This window comes from Telmatherina bonti (genome assembly GCF_933228915.1).
Source record: "Telmatherina bonti genome assembly, chromosome: 7".
Classification (NCBI taxonomy): Eukaryota; Metazoa; Chordata; class Actinopteri; order Atheriniformes; family Telmatherinidae; genus Telmatherina; species Telmatherina bonti.
The window spans coordinates 8,178,011-8,202,918 of record NC_136625.1 but is presented as its reverse complement, the minus strand read 5'-3'; the positions used below and the strand labels follow the sequence as shown (position 1 = coordinate 8,202,918).

The 24,908-nt window shown below is 42.5% G+C and overlaps 1 protein-coding gene across 5 annotated transcripts in view; it reads left to right on the top strand.

The window, feature by feature from the left end:
* The window catches only part of LOC306758158 (disco-interacting protein 2 homolog C), a 247,177-nt gene that overhangs the window by 146,738 nt on the left and 75,531 nt on the right, over positions 1 to 24,908 (top strand). For all 5 annotated transcript variants that reach the window (XM_079243381.1, XM_079243379.1, XM_079243380.1 and 2 more), the window contains exons 4-6: positions 6,221 to 6,346; positions 13,771 to 14,103; positions 24,513 to 24,665. In XM_079243381.1, the coding sequence (XP_079099507.1) occupies positions 6,221 to 6,346; positions 13,771 to 14,103; positions 24,513 to 24,665 (612 nt within the window). The remainder of the gene's footprint in view (positions 1 to 6,220; positions 6,347 to 13,770; positions 14,104 to 24,512; positions 24,666 to 24,908) is intronic.

Here is a 24,908-nt window from a genome sequence, read left to right as displayed (position 1 = left end):
TGTATTTGTATGTATATATATATATATATATATATATATATATATATATATATATATATATAATATAATAAATAAAATATAATAAATAAAAAAATAATAATTTTGTTCCTGGCCGTCATCAGAGAGACTCATTCACACTCTCCTCCTGGGAGATATAATCAGAAAATTAGCTGATGGGTCATTTATCTGCTGATATGCTGTTATATTATTCATTTAAGCCGGGGATGTCCGGCTGGGTCCTTTAGAATGATAACCCTGCAGGTTTTCCATGTATCCCTGCTCCAACACACCTGACTCAGATGAATGAGCCACTGAGCAGACCTCCATCGGTTGGTGAATCCACTGCCAGGTGTTATGGAGCAAGGATGCAGCAAAACCCTGAAGGACCGACTGATTTAAACCCTCTGCGCTCCATAAACTATCCTCCCAAACCGGCTGCTTGTCCAACACCCTCCAGCTACTTTCTGATGAAACAAACTTTATTCTAACAATAAAATCTCTCAGATTAAAAAGTATGTTGGAGCTTTAAAGCGTCTGGAATTTAGGGGTCATTTTTGATCCAGCGATGTTCCTGGAGGATCATTCTCTTGTCAGAAACGGCTTCTTTCAGCTGAGAAACAAAGAAAATCTGATAACTTTGGTGTGAAATGGACTTCAGATGGTCCGTTCTTTCATTTCTTCCTGCTTAGACGAGTGTAACAGACTCTTTACTACTTTGAACAAGAGAGAGGGAAGCCGTCTTCAGGCTGGACAGAAGGGTGTTGTGTGGCTTTTAACTCGCTCACACACACACACACACACACACACACACACACACACACACACATTGCTGATAACATTAAACAACACTTACCAGGCTTTGAGGTATTCAGATCAGAGAACCAGAGGAGATGTATCCCTCCAGGCACCTGAACGGTGGAACGGCAGCCGCTCTGTTTAAAATGTTTTGATCAATCCTTAAAAACCAGTTAAAAACATCTGATTTCCAGCAGGCCTCTTAGTCAACGGCGGTTTTATGGCCATGCAGACGTGTTCCTATCTTGCTGTCTTTTATGTGTTGTTTTTTTTTTTTACTTCTGTTGTTTTCTGAAGCACTTTGTGGTTTTTATGTGTGAAAAGTGCTTTAGAAATAAAATTTCCTTTCTTTTTTCTTTGATTTTATCTTCCGTTTGATCCACTTGTTAATTTGAACTTAAATCTGTGTCATCAGACTAAAGGGTGATCAGTAATATCCTGACGGACACGACAGAAACCTTGAAATGGAATCAAAACTTTCCAAAGTATTCCAGGATGATGTGACGGTAGAAACAACTCATGCCTGCTGCTGCAACGTCAAACTGTTTTTACCAAGTTTGAAGAGGTTGAGACCCAGTTAGAGATGCTGAGAACTGGTTGCAGATGTTTTAATGCTGCCTCCCTCCAAACAAACGTCTCCTCATCCAGTCAGACATCGTTTATAGCAGCGCTGCAGACGTCCTCTGTAAACTGGTGGCTCACCAGTGAGCCTGAACAGAAAAGGATTCATGTTCACTTCTGGTCAAATATTAGCGGCCATCTTTTAAGAAGTTCGAGGTTTATAGATTGATCTTCTGGGATTTGACTTCTTTTGTTTTTGATTTGTGTTTTTGGATGAATTTAGATCCATGAAGACCTTTAAGTCCCTCACCGAGCTGCTGCGTCGTTGGGTGGTGGACTTTTCTGGTTTTAAACGAACAGGCTGCAGTAAATCCGTTTTCGCTTCTGTTGAATCCTGCAGCTCTCCCAACATCCGTGGATCCATTTCCCTCCGTTTGGCTTTCACTAAAACTTCCCTTTTTGTATTTTAACTCCAAATTCATCTCATTCTGAGGTGATCTGTCTGTCAGCTGATGATATGTTGGGTCTGGAATTCGCTTATTGTTGTTTTTATTTCCGTCATGCCGTTGGGAATTTAGCCTGAGTTTGATTTGACATGATTAAAAAGCAGGAAAGCACAAGGTATGGGAGCACTTCCAAATACCACAAACACACACTTTCACACACTCTGCAGTCAAGCACAGGACAATAAATGCTCACTTGAGATTTAAATGACCTCTCTTCCCCAACACAAGCACACAAAGCAAATAAAGGCACATCTGAGAGCCCCATTCATTCTGTCTAATGTCTCGCTGATGTCATTATCAGCCTGCAGTCTCCTCATCGCCTGTTTGCCGTCTGCAGGCAACAGGCTCTGTTCAAACAGACCTGCGGCCAAATCACAGGGCTTCATCTCGCTCTCAGATACACCCGTTTACAAAACGTCCTCGTCAGGCACTCCCCGAGCTTCATCCAGCTGGAAACCCGGGGGTCTCGTGGGAGCCGCTGTCAGCCAGGGGATGTTTGCGTACAGAAAGTGAATGTGAGTAAATGGGAACATGGTGCTTATTGTAACAGGAGCACTGCAGCACAAAGGCCAGCTGATAATCCTGCTGCTGCTCTCCTCTTTTCTGCTGATTTACTGTCTCTAATTTCCCGACTCGCTTTCACTCTGCTCCAAGGTTTACACTGGAAGTCAGAGCAGCTACTGGTCCCTGAAGTCGTCCACGTTCTCTGGTTATTTCATCAACCTTTCCATGTTTACATGGAACAATAAAAAGCTCATATCCAGCAGTGTTGTGTAGCTAATTATTATGTGTGTTTGTGCTACAGAAGCCGACCCTGTGACGGATGCGTCTCACCAGCTGCTCTATCGATTCCATCTGTTTAATTGCTTGTTAAAACAAATATCTAATCAACCAATCAGATGGCAGCAACTAAACGCATGTAGTCATGTGAACATGATGAAGACGACTTGCTGAAGTTCAGAATGAGCATCAGAATGAGGAAGAATGGAGATTTAAGTAACTTTTAATGTGGAATGTTGTTGGCTTGAGTTTTTACCCGACTGAATATTAAAGATGGGCGGAGCCTCCATGACGTCACCTGTAGGTTTCTGAAGAGCTGAATGGAAGCTGATTGGGTGGTTCCCACCGTCGCCATCTTGCCAATTTCATGCGTGCTCTTACTCCTTTAAAATACAAAAATGGGCAAAGCAGTAGAGTATGGAAGTGGATGATTGACATCTATCAAATTCTGACCTGCCTGCAGCGAAGAGCTATCCGAGCTAACAGCTAAAGCTAAATCCCACTGTTAGCCGGCTAAAAACCGCGGTTGTTCTTTATTCCTTCTTCTTGAAGCGGGTTATCCGGTACCTGTCAATCAAAATGACACACCCCTAATTATGCCAAACTTTAAGATGAAATTACTTCTAAATGGGGGAGTAAGAAAGTTTCACTCCCCCCACAGTTGTCATGAAGGTAAACCTGATCTATTAAACCTAAAATGGACTTTTGAACCAGGCTGTAAACATGTTTCTGCTGTGAAGTTGGTCTTTTTTACATGGGAGTCTATGGGGATTTGCTCTGTTTTGGGGGCCCCTAGTGGATGTGGGGGGAACTGCAACTTTTGCCACTTTGCATTAGCTTCACTCTTAACCATTGGAGGTTGCTGATTGGTAGTTACTGGGTTATTTGCAAAGAACCATCATAGTGTTTACAGAGAAGGTCTGTAGAAGAGATAATATCCAGCAGCTCTCTGGACCAGAATGTCTGGATGATGTCAGAGGAGACTGGACAGACTGGTTGGAGATGATAGAAAGACAACAAGAAGTCCAGTCAGCACTGGTTCCAACCAGGACATCATCTCTGAACACACAACACGTCCAGCCTGGAAGCAGATGGTCTCCAGCAGCAGAAGACCACAGCGGGTTCCCTCCTGTCAGTAAGAACAGGAAACTGAGGCTACAATTCACACAGACTCACCAGAACTGGACAATAGAAGATGGAGAAACGTTGCTGGTCTGATGAGTCTCCAGTTCAGCTCCACATTCACATGGTAGGATCAGAATCTGCTGGAAACATCATGACAACATGGATCCATCCTGCCGTCAGGATCAACGCTTCAGGCTGCTGCTGGTGGAATGGCGGGGGGAGGTTTTCTGGTCCCAGTTTGGTCCCATTAGTACCAGTATGACATGGTTTAACCTCCACAGCCTACCTGAGTCCTGCTGCTGACCATGTCCATCCCTTTCTGAGCACAGTGTAGCATCTTCTGATGGAAACTTCCAGCAGGATGATGCACCATGTCACACAGCTCACATCACCATGACGATGACTTCACTGTCCTCCAACGGCCTCCACGGTCACCAGATCTACATCCAACAGAGCAGCTGTGGGATGAGGTGGAACGGGAGATTCTCATCATGATGAGGTGGAACGGGAGATTCTCATGGTGATGAGGTGGAACGGGAGATTCTCATCATGATGAGGTGGAACGGGAGATTCTCATCATGAGGTGGAACGGGAGATTCTCATGGTGATGAGGTGGAACGGGAGATTCTCATGGTGATGAGGTGGAACGGGAGATTCTCATGGTGATGAGGTGGAACGGGAGATTCTCATGGTGATGAGGTGGAACGGGAGATTCTCATGGTGATGAGGTGGAACGGGAGATTCTCATCATGATGAGGTGGAACGGGAGATTCTCATGGTGATGAGGTGGAACGGGAGATTCTCATGGTGATGAGGTGGAACGGGAGATTCTCATCATGATGAGGTGGAACAGGAGATTCTCATGGTGATGATGTGGAACGGGAGATTCTCATGGTGATGAGGTGGAACGGGAGATTCTCATGGTGATGAGGTGGAACGGGAGATTCTCATCATGATGAGGTGGAACAGGAGATTCTCATGGTGATGAGGTGGAACGGGAGATTCTCATGGTGATGAGGTGGAACGGGAGATTCTCATGGTGATGAGGTGGAACGGGAGATTCTCATGGTGATGAGGTGGAACGGGAGATTCTCATCATGATGAGGTGGAACTGGAGATTCTCATGGTGATGAGGTGGAACGGGAGATTCTCATGGTGATGAGGTGGAACGGGAGATTCTCATGGTGATGAGGTGGAACGGGAGATTCTCATGGTGATGAGGTGGAACGGGAGATTCTCATGGTGATGAGGTGGAACGGGAGATTCTCATCATGATGAGGTGGAACGGGAGATTCTCATCAGGATGAGGCGGAACGGGAGATTCTCATCATGATGAGGTGGAACGGGAGATTCTCATCATGATGAGGTGGAACGGGAGATTCTCATGGTGATGAGGTGGAACGGGAGATTCTCATGGTGATGAGGTGGAACGGGAGATTCTCATGGTGATGAGGTGGAACGGGAGATTCTCATCATGATGAGGTGGAACGGGAGATTCTCATCAGGATGAGGTGGAACGGGAGATTCTCATGGTGATGAGGTGGAACGGGAGATTCTCATCAGGATGAGGTGGAACGGGAGATTCTCATCATGATGAGGTGGAACGGGAGATTCTCATCAGGATGAGGTGGAACGGGAGATTCTCATCATGATGAGGTGGAACGGGAGATTCTCATCAGGATGAGGTGGAACGGGAGATTCTCATCAGGATGAGGTGGAACGGGAGATTCTCATCATGATGAGGTGGAACGGGAGATTCTCATCAGGATGAGGTGGAACGGGAGATTCTCATCAGGATGAGCAGCTACTCTGTGATGCTTCATGTCAACAAATAGAAAAATTTCATAGGAATTTAACACCTTGTTGGAATATGTGACACCAAGAATTAAAAAGGGTTCCATCCTGGTAAAAGTAAGGTGGACCTGATAGAGTTACGAGGGATTTATAATGATGTGGATTTAGTGTTATCTGTCTGTTTTCCACAAACAAACCTGAATAAATGAACATGGAGGAGACACTTTTATATTAAATGAATAAATGAGAAGTTGCTGAGTTCCTGAGGTTGTTCAGATTATTTCAGGTTTTAATGAACAGGTTTAAACGTGCACACAGCCTCTGGCTGCAGAGTAACCGCTCATAGACCAAAGCATGACACAGCAGTCGTAGCTTCAAAATGATTACATGACATTCCTGTGATGGATTACCAAACCAGTGGCTGTCTGGCAGGCCTTGAAAATGTCAGACAGGTAGAAATTACACCTTTTTATGTCGAAGAAGGAAGTGAGAATAAATTTTTTGGTCGAGTTGTGTCGATATCAAGATGAATTTTAGATTTCAGTTCTGAGGAAAATTCATTTTGATTATATGATGCATTAATAGGACTGTGATTGATCAGCCCACACGGGAAAAAAAATCCACCTTTAACCTGAAAAAACTACTGTTTGTGCCTTCAGATGTGCACACGGAGGCGGTGCAGGCAGCCCTGGCCAAACATAAAGAAAGGAAAATGGCGGTGCCGATGCCTTCGAAGCGGCGGTCCCTAGTGGTCCAGACCTCGATGGATGCATACACACCGCCAGGTAAGAACCTGTCAGTGATTTACAAAAATAAAAGGCTGTCAGTTGATTAAAATCTTAGATTTAGTATCTGTCTATAATGTAATGAACCATAATAAGATATTCATCCCTTTCTTTTAATCGTCCTGTTTGCTCTTGTGATCGTGCAGCTGAAAGCACTTTGGTACTCCTGAAAAGCTCTTTTCACACACATACATACCCCCCCCCCCCCCCCCCCCCTCCCCCCATTTGGTAGGAAACAAACATATAAACAGGATTAAATATCCTGCAGGGTGACGGCAGCGTTTCCAGCTGCTTCAGTTTGTCCAGGTCAGCAGCTGAAACGTTTCTGCTTGTAGAATTATCACCATGTTTCTGCTGGAAGCTGCTAATATTTCACACCATCTCTGATTATTATTATTATTATTGTTGTATGCATCTTTTTTTCATGTGTGTGTTTATTGATTTACTCGTGTAAGGTGAGCTTGAGTTTCCAGAAAGGTGCCCACTAAAAAAGATATTATTAATGGTTGTGGTTATTATTATTGTTATTGTTAATATTATTTATTATTATTATCTATTATACTTTTGTTATTATACTATTATACTTACTGCTCTTAGCAGAGCCTTTATTCTGAAATGTCAAACGCTGGAAAAGGAAGTGCTTGTGTCAGTTCCTCGTGTGGAAACTGAGCCTGTTCCAACAGAAGCTGTTCATCGTGGACTGAGTTAGAGGAGGGCGGCCCACAGAATGATCTGGACTGTACAGCTGCTGGTATTTGAAACGCAATGCTACGTGGTAAAATAATTAACTTAATTAACTTAAACAGTAGTTTAAAAAATGACCTTTGACTCCAGAGAACCAACTTTCAGAGCTTTAAAGCGAAACTGTCTAAAGACCCATTCTGTGACCATCACTTTCTGCAGCTATGCACACAGTGCAGCATTAATCACACACTGAAAAAGTTGACTCTGTTAAAAGGACTTTGAGTTAAAGCATTAATAATGTGTTACTTTGACAGACTTAAAAAAACATACTGATATCACCGGATCCTGCCTGGAATAAAGTCCTTGTCAGTCTCCAGAGTGATGAACAGTAAATATTTTAATTTGACTTGTCATGCAGGCACGTTGAGGCTTTAATCAGTCGGATTGTTCCATGTCCAGAGTTTAGCTAGACAACATTAGTCATCAGCAAGCTGATGAGCTGTCCAGCTCCTTCTGTTCTGACTTCATCCAATCAAAAGGGACGTTTTAGACACATCTCAGAATTTAATCCATTCCCAGTCCTACCATTGTCTCCATCTCTTTCTGTTTTTTCTATTGAGCATAAAGGAGTTGTGGTCATATAGTCAGCTAGATCACTGCTGGGTGTTCTACATGTGTAAAATGGAGGGTAAGGCCAACTGGGGAGGAACTGGAACTGGGCCTTCCTTCCCGTCTTTGAGCCAAGTCCCTTCAGCTTTAAAGAGGTGTTATTATGGTATTTGGAGTTTTCTGAGCTTTCTACAGTGTTACAGTGTTGAATCCTCATCAGACATGTGAACGGCACCGTTTTTTATCACCTAAATGCATGTTTGAGTTTGAGTTCCAGCATTCTCTCCGTCCGGTTTCCATGGCGACGAAAAACGCGTCGTTTTAGAGAGTTTTTTCTACTTGGAAATCCTTGTGACGTCCCGGGGGATAAGGTTCGGTGATTGGTTACCTTCTACTGGTTAACAAGGGCATGTACAAATACATCAGGCGGGTGGAAAACGTGGGATAAAGTTATTTCCAACGATGGCTGGTGAGTTTACCAAAGAGAGACATCCTGCTGCATTCGTTGCTGTGGGTTGCTGTTTTCCACTTCGTTTTCAGGCTCTGATTCAGGTTCCAACATGTAGGGCTGTATGCTATGTGTTGACATTGTATTTTGTGTTTTTATTGAGTTCATATCAGCCTAATCCTTCTGTTTATGAGATGTTACAATGACGGTGAAAGCAGGTGCGGTGCGCGCTCCCGATGTAGTGCAGTGGCGGGAGGCGGGGCTTAATGCGGAAGAGTCTCAATCCACTCGTTTTGCCCACAGGCTGATCTGACAGCCTACGGAGAGGGTCGGTCTGAAGTAAATAAAGCCATTTGTGACAATAACTCCATCAATCCCAGCCCTTCTGGTCTCAGAAATAACAATAAATTAGCCTGAAATGCACATATTAGTTCCACTTTAATGTTCTCGCCTCTGAAATGGCTCCGTTGTCTGGGAAAACCCACATAAAGGTTCCTACAGACACAGCTAAGTTCTCTGTTCTCTTGCTCGACCTATTTGCGTCACATTTTAATATCCATACTCTGTAAGATATGCAGCTCAGGCTTGTTTGACCCGTCCCTAACGTCAACCTGGTGGGGACAAACATCTACATCCCATTCCTCTTCCAGATGGATGCCCCTGGGAATGTTTCTGAGACCCCTTTTCTTTACGAAGCACCCCAGTTACTGGGGTCTGGCATTAGAAGAGGACTCTACAGTTAGTATACTTCACCATCTGGGACACGTGGATTTCTGTGTGAGATATAACTGCTCGTCTAAAAACTAAAGTTTTTGGAGATCTTTACACACTATGACATGGTACGGTGTCATATTGTTCTTATCCGACCTCAGAGAGAAAAAGTCGAGTGAAAGAAGACAAGTGACTGAGCTGTTGTGAAACTGGACTGGTTTTCTGACATCCTTCCTTTTTGTGCGTTGACACAACATAAACATGTCATTTCTCCCAGATATCTCTGCTGCCCTCAACCCCCTTGTTATCACAAGACTTAGTTTTTATGAAATAAATGAATTGATTAGGTTTTATGCGTTGTGATTTTTTGTTTAAACAGCTGAAAGTAACGCAACTCGAGTCAGACTGCGTCTTATTTATATCTCCTCTGGTCAGGAGGAGCCGATCCATCATCCCTGATAACTTCGGCTCTCAGTCTGTCTGTCATGTTAATCGATCGGTTATTCCCGTCTAGCAGCTCGTCGGTAACCTCTGCACTCATCTCTGCAGTGCGGGATCCGTATGATTAAAATTTAAATGTGTATCGGATTTGAAGTCACAACCGTTTAAGCGCAGCCAGAGGAGACAGTTTCAGCTGGAGTTGATGTGAAACGCTGCAGCGGCGGCGGTATTGATGTCCTCTTCGTGTTGCCGAGGTCGGTCGATGATTGGATGGGATGAGCTTTCGCTGACTGATGAGACTGTCTGTCCTCTAAAACCTGGAGATTGATGGACTGCTGGTCACTCAGCAGCCAAAAGTCTCATTAGTTTGTCAATAATTTAAGAAAAGAGGAACTACTTCGTGGTACTTGGTTCAGTGATGTAAGAGGCTTTGGGAAGGGAAGTAAATCTTCATGGAAGTACTTTTTTCATTCTCTTCATCTATGAATTAGTTAGAAAATGTGGAGTCATCAGAGTGAGGAAATCTGGTCTTTACATTCAGATAGTTTGCGGATGCCATGAGAGATGAGTCATTCAGAAAGACGAAGCTTTGTGTGTCATCCTGCTGGAAAACCATAGAAAACTATCTAAAATCGCTAAAATACACCAAAATATTGTCTGATCTCCCTGATAATCTCCACCAAACATCCCCGTCTCTCCCGTGACTCAACGTGTCTTTATCTCATTGCTGTGCACCGCATGGTGTAACGTGATGACATCATCAGATCGTCTTGACGTTACATATTGAAAGGTGAGATCAATAACTTTCGGCTAAACAGAAGGGATCACTTTAGTCATTATAGTTTTTACTTCTGGGCAGTTTAAACAAGGAGTGGAACAATACATCGATGATGTCGATCCAAAATGCAAATAACTGTTTTTCGTATGTGCTTTTATTTTGAAAATAGCTTTATTTAGTGTTCCCCTGGCAAATCCTTTTCTGTTTATTACAGTCTGTTGACTTGTAATAAAGATTTGATTAAAATGATGAGGAATAAAAAGGTGAAACAATATTCTAGTTGTTTCTGTGATTTTGTTATGAATGGAAACGATGTTCAGTTACCTGTAATTTCCTTTTACATCAACCCGCTGATGCTAAGTTGGAAAATTTACATGAATTTAAGAAACAAGTAATCAATAACTATCAATTAAACTGATGTAATATTGAATCATGATCAAACTGGTGATTTACACCCCCGGTTTAAACAGGTTTATGCTAACAGGGAACCTCCAGCGGGTTGTTTTAAATACTTTCTCCCTCATCTGCATTTAACACATTAGTTGCTCATTTCCTCAAACTCAGAAAATTCAGCGTATTTTTCATCATTTTAGACTCAAAACCTGCAAGTTCACACTAATATTTGAGCAGCCACTCACTCCTGCACACACACATTTATCTAGCGGGGAGGTTCGTTCAAGGACAGCAGAGTCGCAGCTTCTCATATCGTGCAGAGATGATGAGCAGAAGGAGCCTGATGTGATGTTATTGGAGTCTGACTCATTCCAGAAAATGCTCCGTCGGCGCTCTGCCTCAGTGACTCCCTCCTAACTCCGCTCATTTGTGTGTTTATTGCATGAGATCCTGGGTTCGCCCATCTTTCCCAAACATGCTTGTGTTTTGACGTTGGAAGTCTCGGTGTGTTCCCGCTGATAACGGGACTCAGATTTACCCACGGACAAGCACCGTGGGAGTTGACGTGTTGAGGCTGCGTTCACTCCCACGCCATTTAGAAGTCCAAATTCCAGCTGTGATCCAATCCTGAAGGTCATCTCGGCCAACACACGGGGATGTGGTGCTTTATATGAGAATCTACATAAAAATGGATCAGAAAAGGGAAGAATTTCTTCTGTATAGATGATTCTCTCCATTCCACATGGTAATAAAGGTACATTGGAAAGATTTTCATATCTCCCGCAGCAGGAAGCTGGTTTTCAGCCAGGAAGCTGTGATAAACCAGCTGTACATCGCCTGCACCAAACAGCAAATGTATGGGAGTTTATATTTGTTCCCAGATGCTTGCTTCAGTTTGGACACATTAACCCTCCTGTAACCCTAAGTTACTTCATGCTGGGAAGACGGCACCCTCAGAGTATGTTTCATTGCAAATCTCTTAATTTATGATATTCTGGTTCACAAAGGAGCTTAACTGACAATATTTTACAAGTTCAGTTAAAGTCTAATTAAATACACTCCAGTATAGGTGGTCATGATTCAATGCTGTCCAATAAGTGTGAGTCTATTTTTAGATCTACTTTGTAAAGGTTACATGCAGACCGCATTAATCTTCAGCCTCATTCAGTCCCCGGTCCTGGGCCTGCACCCCACGGGGGTCATAATGGTGAGCGAAAACTGCCTGGGAGGAAGAAGAGATGTCCAACAGAACCAGACTCCGGAGGGGCGGCCATCTGTGTTGACTGGTTGGAGGTGAGAAGATGAGACAGAGGTACAGATAAATACAAGACCACCAAGCCAGAGAGGATGTTCACCCCGTGATGATGTTCTCTTTGAAGGGAAAAAGGAGAAAGTTCATGCAAGCAATGATCGTACAAGGATGCCTCCCAGCAGTCCGGGCCTTTAGCAGGGGTAGTTCAGGGTCAACCTGAGCCAGATCTAACTATAAGCTTTAGGTTGTTAAAAAAAAAATCTTATCACAAGCAAAAGAACAAAGCTCAACAACTGAAGGTCCTTCCTCCCTTTTGACTTTTAGAAATAGGAACCAGAAAGAATCTCTTTGGTCGTTAAGATGTGATGGCTTTGATCGTAAGGGGTTTGAAGATTGAGAATATTAATTCTTAAGTTCTTCCTGGATCTTTTAGAGGAACAATAAAACTAGACAAGTACACTTTTTATCCAGCCATCATGAGCTGAATGATTCTGTGGAGCTCAGGACTCCAAGAAATGACTCTGACCACCCAGACATTACCGTGGTCTCTGGGAAATAACAGGATAGATGCAGTTTGTGGAAGAAAGAAACCATCTCCTTGGAAATCATCGGAAGCGCAGAATGAGGATTTTGAAGATGAAAATATAAATTTAAAAGAAAGATGTAACAATGTGACTCTTCTGTGATTTTTCAGTATGTGGAAAATTACCCTCCTTTTTAAATGCTCTACACTGAAGACCGATACAGAGCCTTAAATCCACCTTTTCCATCCTTTACCTGCACACTGCGGTCCATTTCCAGGGCTTTTGCTCATGCACCCCCGATGCAGCAAACGGAGCGTTACCATTGGAAACTGTGGGGGCAGTGTTGCGCAGTATAGCTGATGTCCAACCAGCAAAAGCAACAAAGAAGTCGTTGTGATGTATTTGATGGCTGCACAGACCACCGTCATCCAAAATATTACCATTATCTTCTCCACTGTCATGTTTGCTGTCGTCTGGACTCTGAGGGGAACTCTCCACTGCCCTCTGGTGGACGTATTACTGAACAACCATGCTAACATAAAGGAAACTAAAGCATTGACATTTCATACAGATGTACCTGCTTTTGAACATAAAAGGAGCATAAATGGGCCTTAAGATGATCCACAAGCTCACATGACGTCAGTCAAGTGTCAGCACCATTCTGTTGTTTTTACAGTTTCCTTGTTGCGTAAAACATTTATATTGAAACTGTAAACCCGACACGGTTTTTGACCTTTTGCTTTGTTTTTGCAACTCAACTTGAGAAGCTCTACGTAACAACTTGAAAAGATTTCAGCACACCTGACAAGCACGTTGATGGAATTACTATTACTATAAGTGCTTCCATACCCCCATTTACAAATCATGCCCATCACTTCACAGATTTCTTTTCTGTCCAGTACCGAGCACCACCATCCTTCAAGTTGTTCTAAATTGTCAGGTTTGTCATGACGCCAAAGAGACCTCGTTCGTACATGTCGAGACTGCTGGTTCAATTCCAAGCTTTCCCAGTCCACATATCTAACTCTGTTCCATCCCTTTATGCTGACAGCACCACATTTTTTCATTGAATTCTTTTCATATGCAGAAAGTTGACTAGTTAATTAATCTTTAAAAGAAAAAAAACATAAGTTCACACGTTACTGTAAAGTTAAATATCAAGCCTGGTTTGCCCTTGAGGAAGAAAATGTGTGTTTTGCATCAGTTCCTGAGAGAAACCCACATAAACATGTACACTGAGTACCTGTGTGTGAGAACTGGGTCACCACTATCAGTCCCCGAATGCCGTGGGCATTTATGGAAATCACATGTAAAACATGGACACACAAACACAGACCCATCTACACACCCCTTTTCATGAACTGGAACGCTTCATCTTTCAAAAGCAAGCCCCCTCCATCTCCTGCAGCGACGGCAGAGTCCAGATTAATATACCGATGCAGGCGTGTATGCTGGGTTTGTGCGTTTTAAACAGCATGTAGCACATCATGCTACCAAGGAGTTGATTTAGAGTAACTTCTTCTCATAAAACGCATCCAAATTAGTTTCCTTTATCATTTATTTTTTCCTTTTTTCCTTCCTCAGACACCTCATCAGGCTCCGAGGGTGAGGGTCAGGGGGATGGGGATGAGGAAGAAGGCGGAGACGGTGAAGAAGAGGACGGCAGAGGTGGCGGAGGAACCTCATCCAGCCAGGAGGGGAGCATCAGCATGGAGCACTGGATCAGCCGAGCGATCCACGGCACCTCCTCCACTACCACCACCACCTCATCCACGGCCTCCTCCTCTTCGTCATCCACCCGCAGCGGAGGGAGCGGGGCGGCTGGCGGCCGGCTGGCTGATGTGCTGGCCCAGCACGTCCACATCTCTGGTCCACACCATCTCCGACACCATCATCATCATCGCCACCACAAGACGGGTAAGTTGGATGAGCCAGTGCTGAACTGAGCATCACACTCCTTAAAGTTCAGTTTTATCCATTTCCTCTAAAAACCCTGTTTCACTCAGTTATATAATCTAAAGTTTTTCCTTTTTAAAATAAACTAAAAGTCTTGAACAATTTCTCATTTGAGACGTAGACCAGCAGGAATTGGCCTGCATGGTGGACTTCCCAGTGCTCACACAGCATGGTGTCTTTGCAGGGCGAGACTACAGACTTAGCATCACAAAGTAGAATTAAAAGACTGAAGCAGCCTCAAAACTTTGTGCTTACAGTGTTGACAAGTCGTTGGAGGAAAGAGTCTTACACATTTTTCTGCGTTGAGCTGCTGAACATCAGAATAATAAACAGCCTGTTATAAGAGCGTGTACTTTTTGACGGATCCAGAATCCCCTCAATACATCGTAAAGGTCCCTAAATCCCAGATTGAAAAGAACAAGGCCGAGAACTGCGGCTGAGCTTCAAAGCGTGTCTGAAACAGTCGGTAAATAAAACAGCCATCCTTCAGTTTATTCTTAGCTGTTGGTAGAAATGAGTAGGCTTGAGAAGTTTCTAATAAAACTGTGGATCAGCCCACAGAAAGCAGGTGGGTGGGCTTACAGCTCGGTCTTTGAAGTTTAATTGGGGGTTTGGGATGGTTAAGTAAGTTTAGATGGAGTGCCATGTCCTTGTGCACAGTGTGTAAATGCAGCATCTCTGCTCCCTGTTTGAACCGCACCACATGGTTCTAAGTGTTTGTCTATTTTTTAGCTTTCTCTTTCATTTTATAGAAACTTCACTCTGAGTTTAAAAGCTCCTGATTCTCTGTTTCCTTTTCATTTCAAAATATCTTATTAACTCTTCCTTTACATACAGTCACACTACAGTGTTATGTGTTTTTCTGAAAAGAGATGTCAGAACAGAGTGAATTTCTTTCTCATTAAAACATTCGGGCATCTGTCATGGTGTCCTTTTTTCAGGTTGTCATCTTTATAAGATTTATTCTGACAGAATAAGCTAGAGGAAAATATATTGTACTAAAAACAACAAACATAATTTAACTTTGCTCACTTTGTGAACATTTTTCATGAACAAGACAGTTTAAGTTTAAGTTTCACAGCAATCTGCGTTCAGTAATTCAATGAATTTATTAACCACCAGATTAAATAATAAAATATTTGGATCAGTCAGATTTGTGTTCTGAAAATAATCTCTGAAGACCTAAAGACCACATACCAATATATTTACTCAGGCTCCAGATCAGTGGTGGTGCGGTCTCTCAAGAGGTGCGTATACTCCATATACCCACGTATACGCTGGACTACACCACTGCTCCAGATGAAGAAGATCCATAAGTCTTCCATTTGAAACCATCAAATCTTCTTATCTGGTGCATATTTAAACCCCTAAATAATGCACATAATTGACCAACTCTGTGTGAGGAAAATGCCACATTTCTCTCACTTCCTGGTTGGGTTTCAACCAAAGCTTTGCTTCAGAAGGGTTAGAAAAGATGATAACTATGGCTAATAGACACCATTTTATAGGTTACCTTGGTTACACACATTTGTAACACATTGTAACAAAACTTTGTCTATTCCCGAGCAGCTTTCGGCTCCAATATCCTTTCAGTGATGTTAAAAATTTGAGCTGGTTTGGGCTAAAATACATTCTTTTTACGAGGCACTTCACATGCAATTCCTCTCATGTCCACTAGAGGTCATACATTTTGTTAGCAGCATAATGAGCTTCTTCAGCCTGCATGCACATGTTATGTGCAACATAATAAGTGTTTCTCTGGGGGGAAAAAAGGATTGTGTTAAGAGAAGAGTTGAAAGTAAAAGTAACGGGTTATGGTGTTTTTAAGGTTCCCCTCTGTGCCTAAATGAGGAAGGGAAATGTGGGATCAACATCAAACATGTGACAAACATACGACCTTCATTTGTGCCTAATTCATCAGGATTCATCATTCAGTAATTATGAGGTGGTGTTTTCAGAGATATTTGCAGTTTATTTCTTTCAATTTGTTTTTTTTTTATTCCCAGAAATATTAAAATGTACAAACTAAACCATGTGAACGTGTAGTTTGCCGAGAGGACGAGGCCCAGACACAGCAGCAGGGTGCAGGGATAGTTTCCATTACCTTCAACCCTTGCTCAAAACACATCTAAAAGTGGAGAAAACGGCCTGCTGTGGCCACAGAGCTCCATTTGCACCTATCCCTGCTGTTTGTTGAGGTAGCGTCATGACTAAACGCTCTGGTAGAGACAGGTTTGTTTTCATGCTGGCTCTGTTGGTGTCCGGCTCTGAAGATAAGGTGTGGACTGGTACACAGAGCTGCCACCAGCTCTGCCCAGCCAGCATCCAGCTCCTTTACTGATGGGATGGCACCGCTTCTGAGGTTGCTGTTGGTTAGCTAGCTTGTTTTGTTTGGACTTGTTCCCGCTGATTTTCAGTGTCTCTCTTCCCTGCAGCCTGAAATTAGCCCGAAATTTGTTTCCAAGGGAGCAGCTGCTGAAAGCATTTTGGGCCTTGACAGGAAAGCACTCAGTGAGCTCCAATAAATGAAATTAAAATGGTGACTGAAGGTGACAGGAAGGTGGTTTGCCTCTTTTCCACGGTGAAATAAACTGCAGGTGAAAAGTGAAAAAAATAACTTTCGGGGTGACATTTACTTATGTTTCTTATTAAATTACCTGCAGGACTGAAGAATAGCTTTGGCTCTTAGTTTGGAGATTCAGTTATGATGAAATAAACTGTTTTTTTCAGCATATTTAGAAGATGCATTGGGAAATGGACAATATTTTACAAGTATTGAAAAGTTTTCAGTGCGATTGAAAGTTTTCAGCTTAAACAATAAATGAAGTCAACAGAACCCCAGCAGATAACTTGTCTTATATGTTTCAGTGACCTGATGCAGAACTTTAACATGTTATTATGTATAATATAAGAGGTCATATTATTATTTCATCTTCTGTCTGCAGAATTGTGGATAGGTGAATGCCTGTCGGTTTCCTATCCGGATTACCTGTTTGAATGCACCAGAAAGTGGAAAGCAGTCGTGTCTCTGGGGGAGTATTCTCCCTACCAGCATCATTTATTCTGACAAAACAAGAAAAAAGGACATCTGGAGCAAATTTAGACTTTTGGAAAATGCTTTTTTGACTTTTGACTGATGAGAATGTGCAGCTGTGTTGTGGAGAAGCCAAATGTTTTCCCTCTTTTCGTCTTGGTTCCAGGACACGCCTTTTTGGATTCCCGTCTGAACACCTGATAGATAAAAATATCTGATATCACACCGAATCAGGTTGTTTTCCAAATAGAAATTTTGTTTTTGTGCTCTTGTGAGGAATTCCTCGCTGGTGTGCAGACGTGGTTTGCAGCAGGTATGTGTGGATGTTGACACACATCTATCATCCTGTAGATGCTGCAGTTTTCCTCCCTCCAGCTGCTTTGATCCGTCCACACGTTCCTCCAGGTTGCAGATCCTTCTCACACACACACACACACACACACACACACACACACACACACACACACACACACACACACACACACACACACACACACACACACACACACACACACACACAGTCTGCTTCTGCTCGACTTTGGCTGCAGCTGAGGTTCAGAAGTTGAGCGGGAATTTCTTGTTTCGGATAAAAACACTTCTTGTTTTTGCTGCTGTTGCTGGTGATTATTCAGTTCCTTGACAAGCGCTTTGTACCTTTTTTTTTTCTTTTTTAAGCAAGTTGACGTTTCTGTTGAGCTCTGAGGCTGAAATGAAACTTTAGGCATATTTTTTAATGACATGACTTTGTGTGTTTTACTGCTTTTAATGACGTTTTCATCACAACACCAGAGTATTTAATTTGTTTTTTCTTCTTTAACATCCATCATCATGGAGAAGAGGTGGACTTTTGAGGCGAGACGTTGGTGATCGATAAACCGCGGCACCTTGTTTTAAGCTTCCTTCCTCTCTTGTTCCTCACATGCAGGCCTTTTAGCCCACCTCTCCTTGAGGAGGAGGAGGAGGAGGGCAGTCCCAGCTTTTATGGTAGAGAATGGAGATTCTGGGTCACAACTCTCTGGTAAGTTGGAGATGGGAGCATGGCTGACGGTGAGCCCAGACTCGGGTCGCTCTCCTGCCATCCCAAACAGGGATGTCGGATTTTTTCCCTCCCTGATTTTTTTAAAAGGATATTTTCCCCTCAGTTCAAGTTGTCCTCCTTCAACTATTCCTTCCTTATGATTTCATTTCTGTTTCGTCGTGTTGAGACATTATGAAGGAGAGCATTTCAATGCTAACTTGGATAGCATTGAGCTGCTGGAGATGCATGAAAGAAGAGAGAAATAAAATCTGCTGCTTACCGTTTCTTAAAGAGCAAATTGTTGATGAGGAAGATCAACAATGCCTTTGAAGAAACCAGAAAACAGCTCGTATGAGTCCCTCCCTCCTTTCAAGGTTCTTCTGTTTTGTGCTGTGTATTGATTTGGCTAATTATGCAGCATGTTTGAGTTGTGTTTGCTCAGCCAGAGGCAGCCTGCTTTCATCCGCAGCCCAGAAAGCAGATGGTAGAGGAATGAAGGCTGTTTGCCTGCTCCGTTTCTTTGTTTGTGTGTGATGTACAACCATAAATGTTGTGTCAAAGCATTCAACTTCTGCTTTTAGGAGCAAGAGTTCAAAAAATTGTGGAAAAATATGGATCTTTCCAGTGATGTTAAGTACAACCCCAACATATCAAACTGGTTTCCTTCTTTTATTGCTGGAGAGTCATTTTGTAAACTAAACAATGAGCATTTCTTTAAGAAGGTCATTAAGAAAAGACGAAGCGTTTGTCAATATCAGGGGAAAGAACACTCTGAATCTATTAATGATGCTTTGGAAGAGTTCCCACATTCAATATAATTAAGGCAGACTTCCTGATGAAGGCTGACGATGTAGATCTGAAGGAAGGAAACTCATCTGAGCTTGAGGAGTGACAGTTTGGGAGCAACTGAAGGTTCCCGGACGTCTCATCGCGCTGATGTACAGAAGTTACTGCAGGGCCTCGATGAACGAGGTGGTGGGACATCGATCCAATGTGAGTTATCATGAATGGTTTAAGTGCTTCGTGACCTGAGTCCCCGCTTTAAGTTGAACCTCTTGTGTATGAGGAGTAAATTTTAGACCCTGTGAACCTTCGCCAAGGTTCAGAGGAGAAATTTGCTCAGAGATGTCAGAAGTTGTGCTTGTTGGTGCTGATTACCTGCTCAGGTTGGCGATCCGGTCCAAAGCTGAAAATAGTCTTGCTGTTTAACCTCCCATCTCACAGCAGGGTGCGAGATTCTGGCAGGCAAAGAATACATGGAGCGATATAAACAGGTAGATGCATAGTGTACATAAATATCTGGAGAAGTCTCAATGTGGTGGAGATCCTGTGGGACCTTCAGATCCAGACCAACAATTTGGATGATGGTCAACCAACCAGACATGGTGATGATGGATGAGTTGGTCTTAGTGATGGATGAAGCCATCTGCAACGATGGAAATATCTGGAAAAAGGAAGACGAGAAGCTGGAGAAACACAAGGAAGACCTGGAGAAGGCCGGGAGGGGGAAAGCGATAGTGGTACCCGTAGTCAACGGAGCACTGGGGGCCCCACGCTGGAGAAGTGGCTCCAACAGATACCTGGTGAAAAATCAGACATCTCCATCTAGAAGAGATCCGTCCTGGCAGCAGTTTTAGAGCCTCAAGCTCCCAGGACTGGTAGAGGACCTGAACTGGAGATGAACAGCTCCTCCCACCCTGCCCAGTGAAGATGGGAGGGTGAGTGGGGGAAGAGTTTTTTTTTTAATTATTTTATTTTATAAGAGATGGTGCAAAACAAGCATCCCATGCCTCATTTTTTCATTTTTTAATACATAGCAGCTATGATAATCACACATAGACGTTACTAAACCTGAAGTTGATTTTAATGTTTAAGAGGTAAAGAACCCATAAAATGGCTGCTAAGTTTAGTCCCACGGGTTCTGCAGACCTTCAAGTTTTAAATGTTTCCCTGCTCCAACGCACCTGGGTTGATGGGTCCATTTAATTGGAATCAGGTGTGTTAGTGTGTCATACACTTTGTTCACCCAAACCAACCTACTTTTTAGGACCTCTAATGGTGGTCCAGAGATGTTAGGTTTTGTTTTTCTCTGTGTGTGAATGTAAACGTTGTGTCTCAGTTAACCTTTTTATCTTCAGCACGACAAGACATTCCTTATAGACGCCGTTTATTTCTGCAGGATAGTTTTAGAAACCACTAAAAACCTTTCTGTTAATGTGTAAACATGTTCAATTTAATTTGCTGAATGTAATGAAAGAAAGTTTACCCAACAAAGCTTCAACAGGATTGTCAGCAGCAGACTGAATTATTCGCCATTCTGGAGCTTAAACATGTGAACTTCCAGTCACTCTATCCCCAATCATCAAACCAGCGTCAAAGACGGAAATGTCCCTGAATCAGCTTCCTAGGACTGGATTGTTATTCCTGCAAGAGAGCATCATTCATCATCATCATCTTCTTCTTCCTTCTCCTGTGCTGATATGTACCTCCCCTCATCTCATGTGATCATGAAGACAGTTAGATGAGGTCGTAGTAAGAGCCCAGCAGACGGTATACAGACAGATAAACCCCCGAGAATTCAGCGGGGGCATGTCTGGTTCAGCGTAGCTCCGACTGGACGCCCAGATGTTGCAGAGACAGAATGTACAGAGGACTGCAGTAATTAGCATGCCTGTCCTTCATGCTGCGGTGTTGATATGCAGCCGGTGTCTGGACAAGATATTCTGTTTTTTGTCTCGCCGGCAAAGGCTCAGTGCTTCGCTTTAAGCCATCTCCCTCTTTCACCTTGTTTTTCTCCTTGTTTCTTAGATTTTTCCTCAGCATATTAAATCATATTGAGTTTGGATTTATTCATCTGTATTGGTGTGGAGGCAGTGTGAAGACATAACATGAATGAAACGCCTCCTAGAAAACAACTTGTTGCAGGAGAAATGTGGAAGATATTTAGCATGAGTAGGCGCTAAAATCTTGTTTTAATATAAAAAGCAGAATAAAATCTTGTTGAAATGTTTAAATTCAATTACAAATCATTGGAACAGCAAGTGCTAATGGTTTACTCATGTTTTAATTTCACCAATTTAAATGTCAGAAACCTAAAAAATAAAAAAAATTGGGACAGTATCTGCATCAAAATAAAAGCTATTGTGCCCTGAGTGGCGGCTGCTACTCGTCCCAGGAGGTTATATCAACTCCAAAAACAGATACTGCTTTAATAAATAAACTTGTAGAGGTAACGAAGCAGCTGGTGGTAAATCACAATCAGACTATCTGTCTGGTCATTTTGGATTTAAACTCAGAAACTTATTGGATCATCTGTTGTCTCAGATGCATGTTAGCATTAGGGAAGATAACGCTGTTTGCTTGCAATGCTATGAATTAGCAAGGAGATGGTGATATTAGCATTGGAGAGGCTAACGGCTAGCTTTCTTTTCTAGGATGGTGCCGACCAGATTGTTTACTCCCCATGTTATCTGTTAGGATATACTGTTGCTACTTCAACAAGGTGGTTGTCTAACCAGTGAGACAGCTGGTTATACTGGAGGAGCAGCTGTGATTGAACTTAGCTTTCACTTCCTCAGCGCAACACGCTAAAGCTTCATTGGGGGAACCAGTACAGAGATACACTAGCTAAAAGAATGTAAAAATGCAGCGGGGAGACACTTTTTAAAGATATGAAAAGGCATCTATAACCACATTTAGGAACTCTTATTCTCCTTTTCTAACATCGTTTGAAAATGATCACAATAATTAATAAAGAATTAAATTTTTTTTTGGCAATTTCCTCCAAAACATTTCAGTTTAAAATGTATAATTACAAAACAAATTCATCTTTTTTGTATGAATTTCATTCTCTAGATCTTTTTGTTTCACAACTAATTAATTCTTATTAAAATGCTGTTTTTGCTTCTTAAAAGACCTACTGCTCCAAAGAGCTTCTACGTTGCTATGGAGCTGACCTGCATAGCAACGTGTTGAAGACAGGCCAAGTACGTTGTGAACATGCTCAGCACTTCTAGGTGGACGTCTCAGGTGTAACTCGCGCTGCTGTCTTCACCCTGCAGGAAACTTCAAGCTGTGAAACATACTGAGGCGGTCTGATCTCCTTCTATCCCCCACCCCTCGGCGGGAGCGGCAGAGCATCCTGTTGGAAGCTGAGAGGGAAAATAAGAACTGAGAAGAGAGAGTTGCATTTAAACGTCTGAGGAGGCGACCTGCCTCAGCTTCTGATCCCCTACTCTGTAGAAATAAAGCAAACAAGCACTTTATAAGATTTCCCAGATCAGCCGAGAATATCTGTGTTCTTACGACGTGATGGAGGTGGGGTTGTATCGATTTAAATGGAAGTGCAAACCCGGAGTGAATGAAGAGAAAAAGCTGCTGATATAACAGGCTGCCCTCTTTCGTGTTTAGATTTATCACACATCTTTGCATCATTTTACGCTCCAACATCTCAAAGCAAACAATGCCGTGCACGAGCAGTAAACGGCGTCTGATGTTGTTGATCTGCAGCCGAGCCTCATGGAAGAAGTAAATCTGAAGAATTTCCAGGGAACTTAGAGACATCAGGCACGCTGGCAGACTGAAACGGCGTCTCAGTGCAGCAGAAATGCCGTGTTGAGAGAAATTTAGTGTTTTATGTCTTCAAAGCAAGGCAGAGCTGCTGGGTATGTTGATGTAAGGACTTGTGGGATGAATGTGATCTAACTACAGGATCCTGGAAGTCCTGGTTCTGCAGGATTTTCACTGCTCCAACCATCATCCTGCTGCCTCAAAGGTTCTTTGGTAATTGAAAAGGCTTAAAGATGAATCTGGCTGTTTTTTTAAATGTGCCATGATTGTAATTAATCCATTCATTCAGTTGTTTATCACCTTTTTCTCTCTCTTCCTCCCTTCTTCTTCCCAAAACCCAACCAAGAGTTATTAGTAATTAGTGTGATGCTATGTCCTGCTGTATACACTATATGCAAAATATCAGTGGTTCAGTCTGTCCTCTGTACGTCGTCCCCCATAGCAGCAAGAGCTGAAATTTAGGTGGCAGGATAAACAAGTTATTAAAAACACAGGACAACAGGGACGGAAAAGACAAAAACCTGACAATAGGAAAAAAAAGAGTATTTATATAGATGGAGTTAAGGATGAAGTATGTAGAAGCAAACAGAAACCTGGTACAGCAGGAGCAGAACCTACACAGCAAAACGCACAAAACACAACAAAACGCATAAAAATGTAAACAGGAAGTGAAAGAAATGTCAGATTGTTTCCTACTGACACATTTGAGCTCAACGTCTTCAAGCTTTTATTATTTATCTGACGGTCAACACTTGCTGTTGTCAGTCGTTTCAAATATTGTCGTACGTCGTCGCCCTCGTACGTCGCCCTCGTACGTCGCCGCCCCCCGTACTTCCGCGTTACTTTTTATGTTGCCAGAAGAGAGTCAGTTCATCCACTAGCGGGCAGTGTTGAGTTCAAAGTTTACTTATTTTTACACCGCCTGGTACCGGTAATGATCCGTTAGAAAGTTGTTTACAACCGTCTGAAAACACCAGAAGAAGAAGAAAATGAAACCACAAAGTTATTCTTTTGCTGTTTCCAACTTTCTTCTGGGTCTTCTTCAGGTTAATTTTTTTATTTTGCAGTTTCTGCTTTGGCTTCTTCCTATTCTTTTTTTTCTTCTCTGATTTGTTCCTTTTGTTGGTTTCTCAGGTGCTGAGAAAGAGGTGTTCAAAAACTGCTTACAAAAATATGTACATATCTGTACCTAGCCTATATACACATATATACATACGTACATAGCATGGATACACATTCATACACACAACACATATCCATACACATAGGCATACATTTGCAAACCTATGTACCATGCATACATATATAGGTACTTCTAGAAAGATACATGTATGTATAAATATTTGCACTTGTATGTGTATGCATATGTGCATGTAAGCACATGTTTGCATGTGTGTTCTAAGCTCTGACAAGTACATGTAAATAAAATTAAGTGTATTTTCAGCCTTAAATTTCAGATAGAGGAGCCACCTTGAACATTCATAAAACTTCCATAAAAGGGCTACTCAATTCAGTCCTACTGGGGCCGCAGTTTTCAATGTTTCCCTGCTCCAACACACCTGACTCAGATTGAATCACTGTTCAGAACTTTACAGGTTGATGGGTTTAATGTGTATCAGGTGTGTTTTTCAGGTCAGGTCCAACACGGACCTGCACCGGCTTGCTGGTTCTGACACAAGTAGCATATTTACCAGCAGGAAGTGTCGTTGGGGCTGACAGGAAGTGATCAGACTTTTTTTTTCTTTCCAGAGAACCACTCTGCCCCTCCAGATGTCACCAGCTACACCAACAATACCTCGACCACTGACGGGATCCAGGTGGAGAGAGCCCCCGGCGCTGGCGTCGCCCCCCAGAGACAGACGTCCAAGTACGGCAACGCCGAGCTGATGGAGACCGGAGACGGTGAGTCCAGACTGGGACATGAAAACAAAGTCCTGGTTACATCACGGGAACTTTTTCTGCTTTTAGGTTGAATTTAGTCAACTTCTGTGTCAAAATCCAAATATATATTAAAAAAAAAAATCAGGAAATGTAAAAACAGAAAAGTAGAAAATAAACTATTTTTTTTCTTTTAAGAAAATTTGAGTTAAAATAAATTTGTTTATAAATTGTCAAATAAGAAGAAATTAAATTCAGTTGAAATAA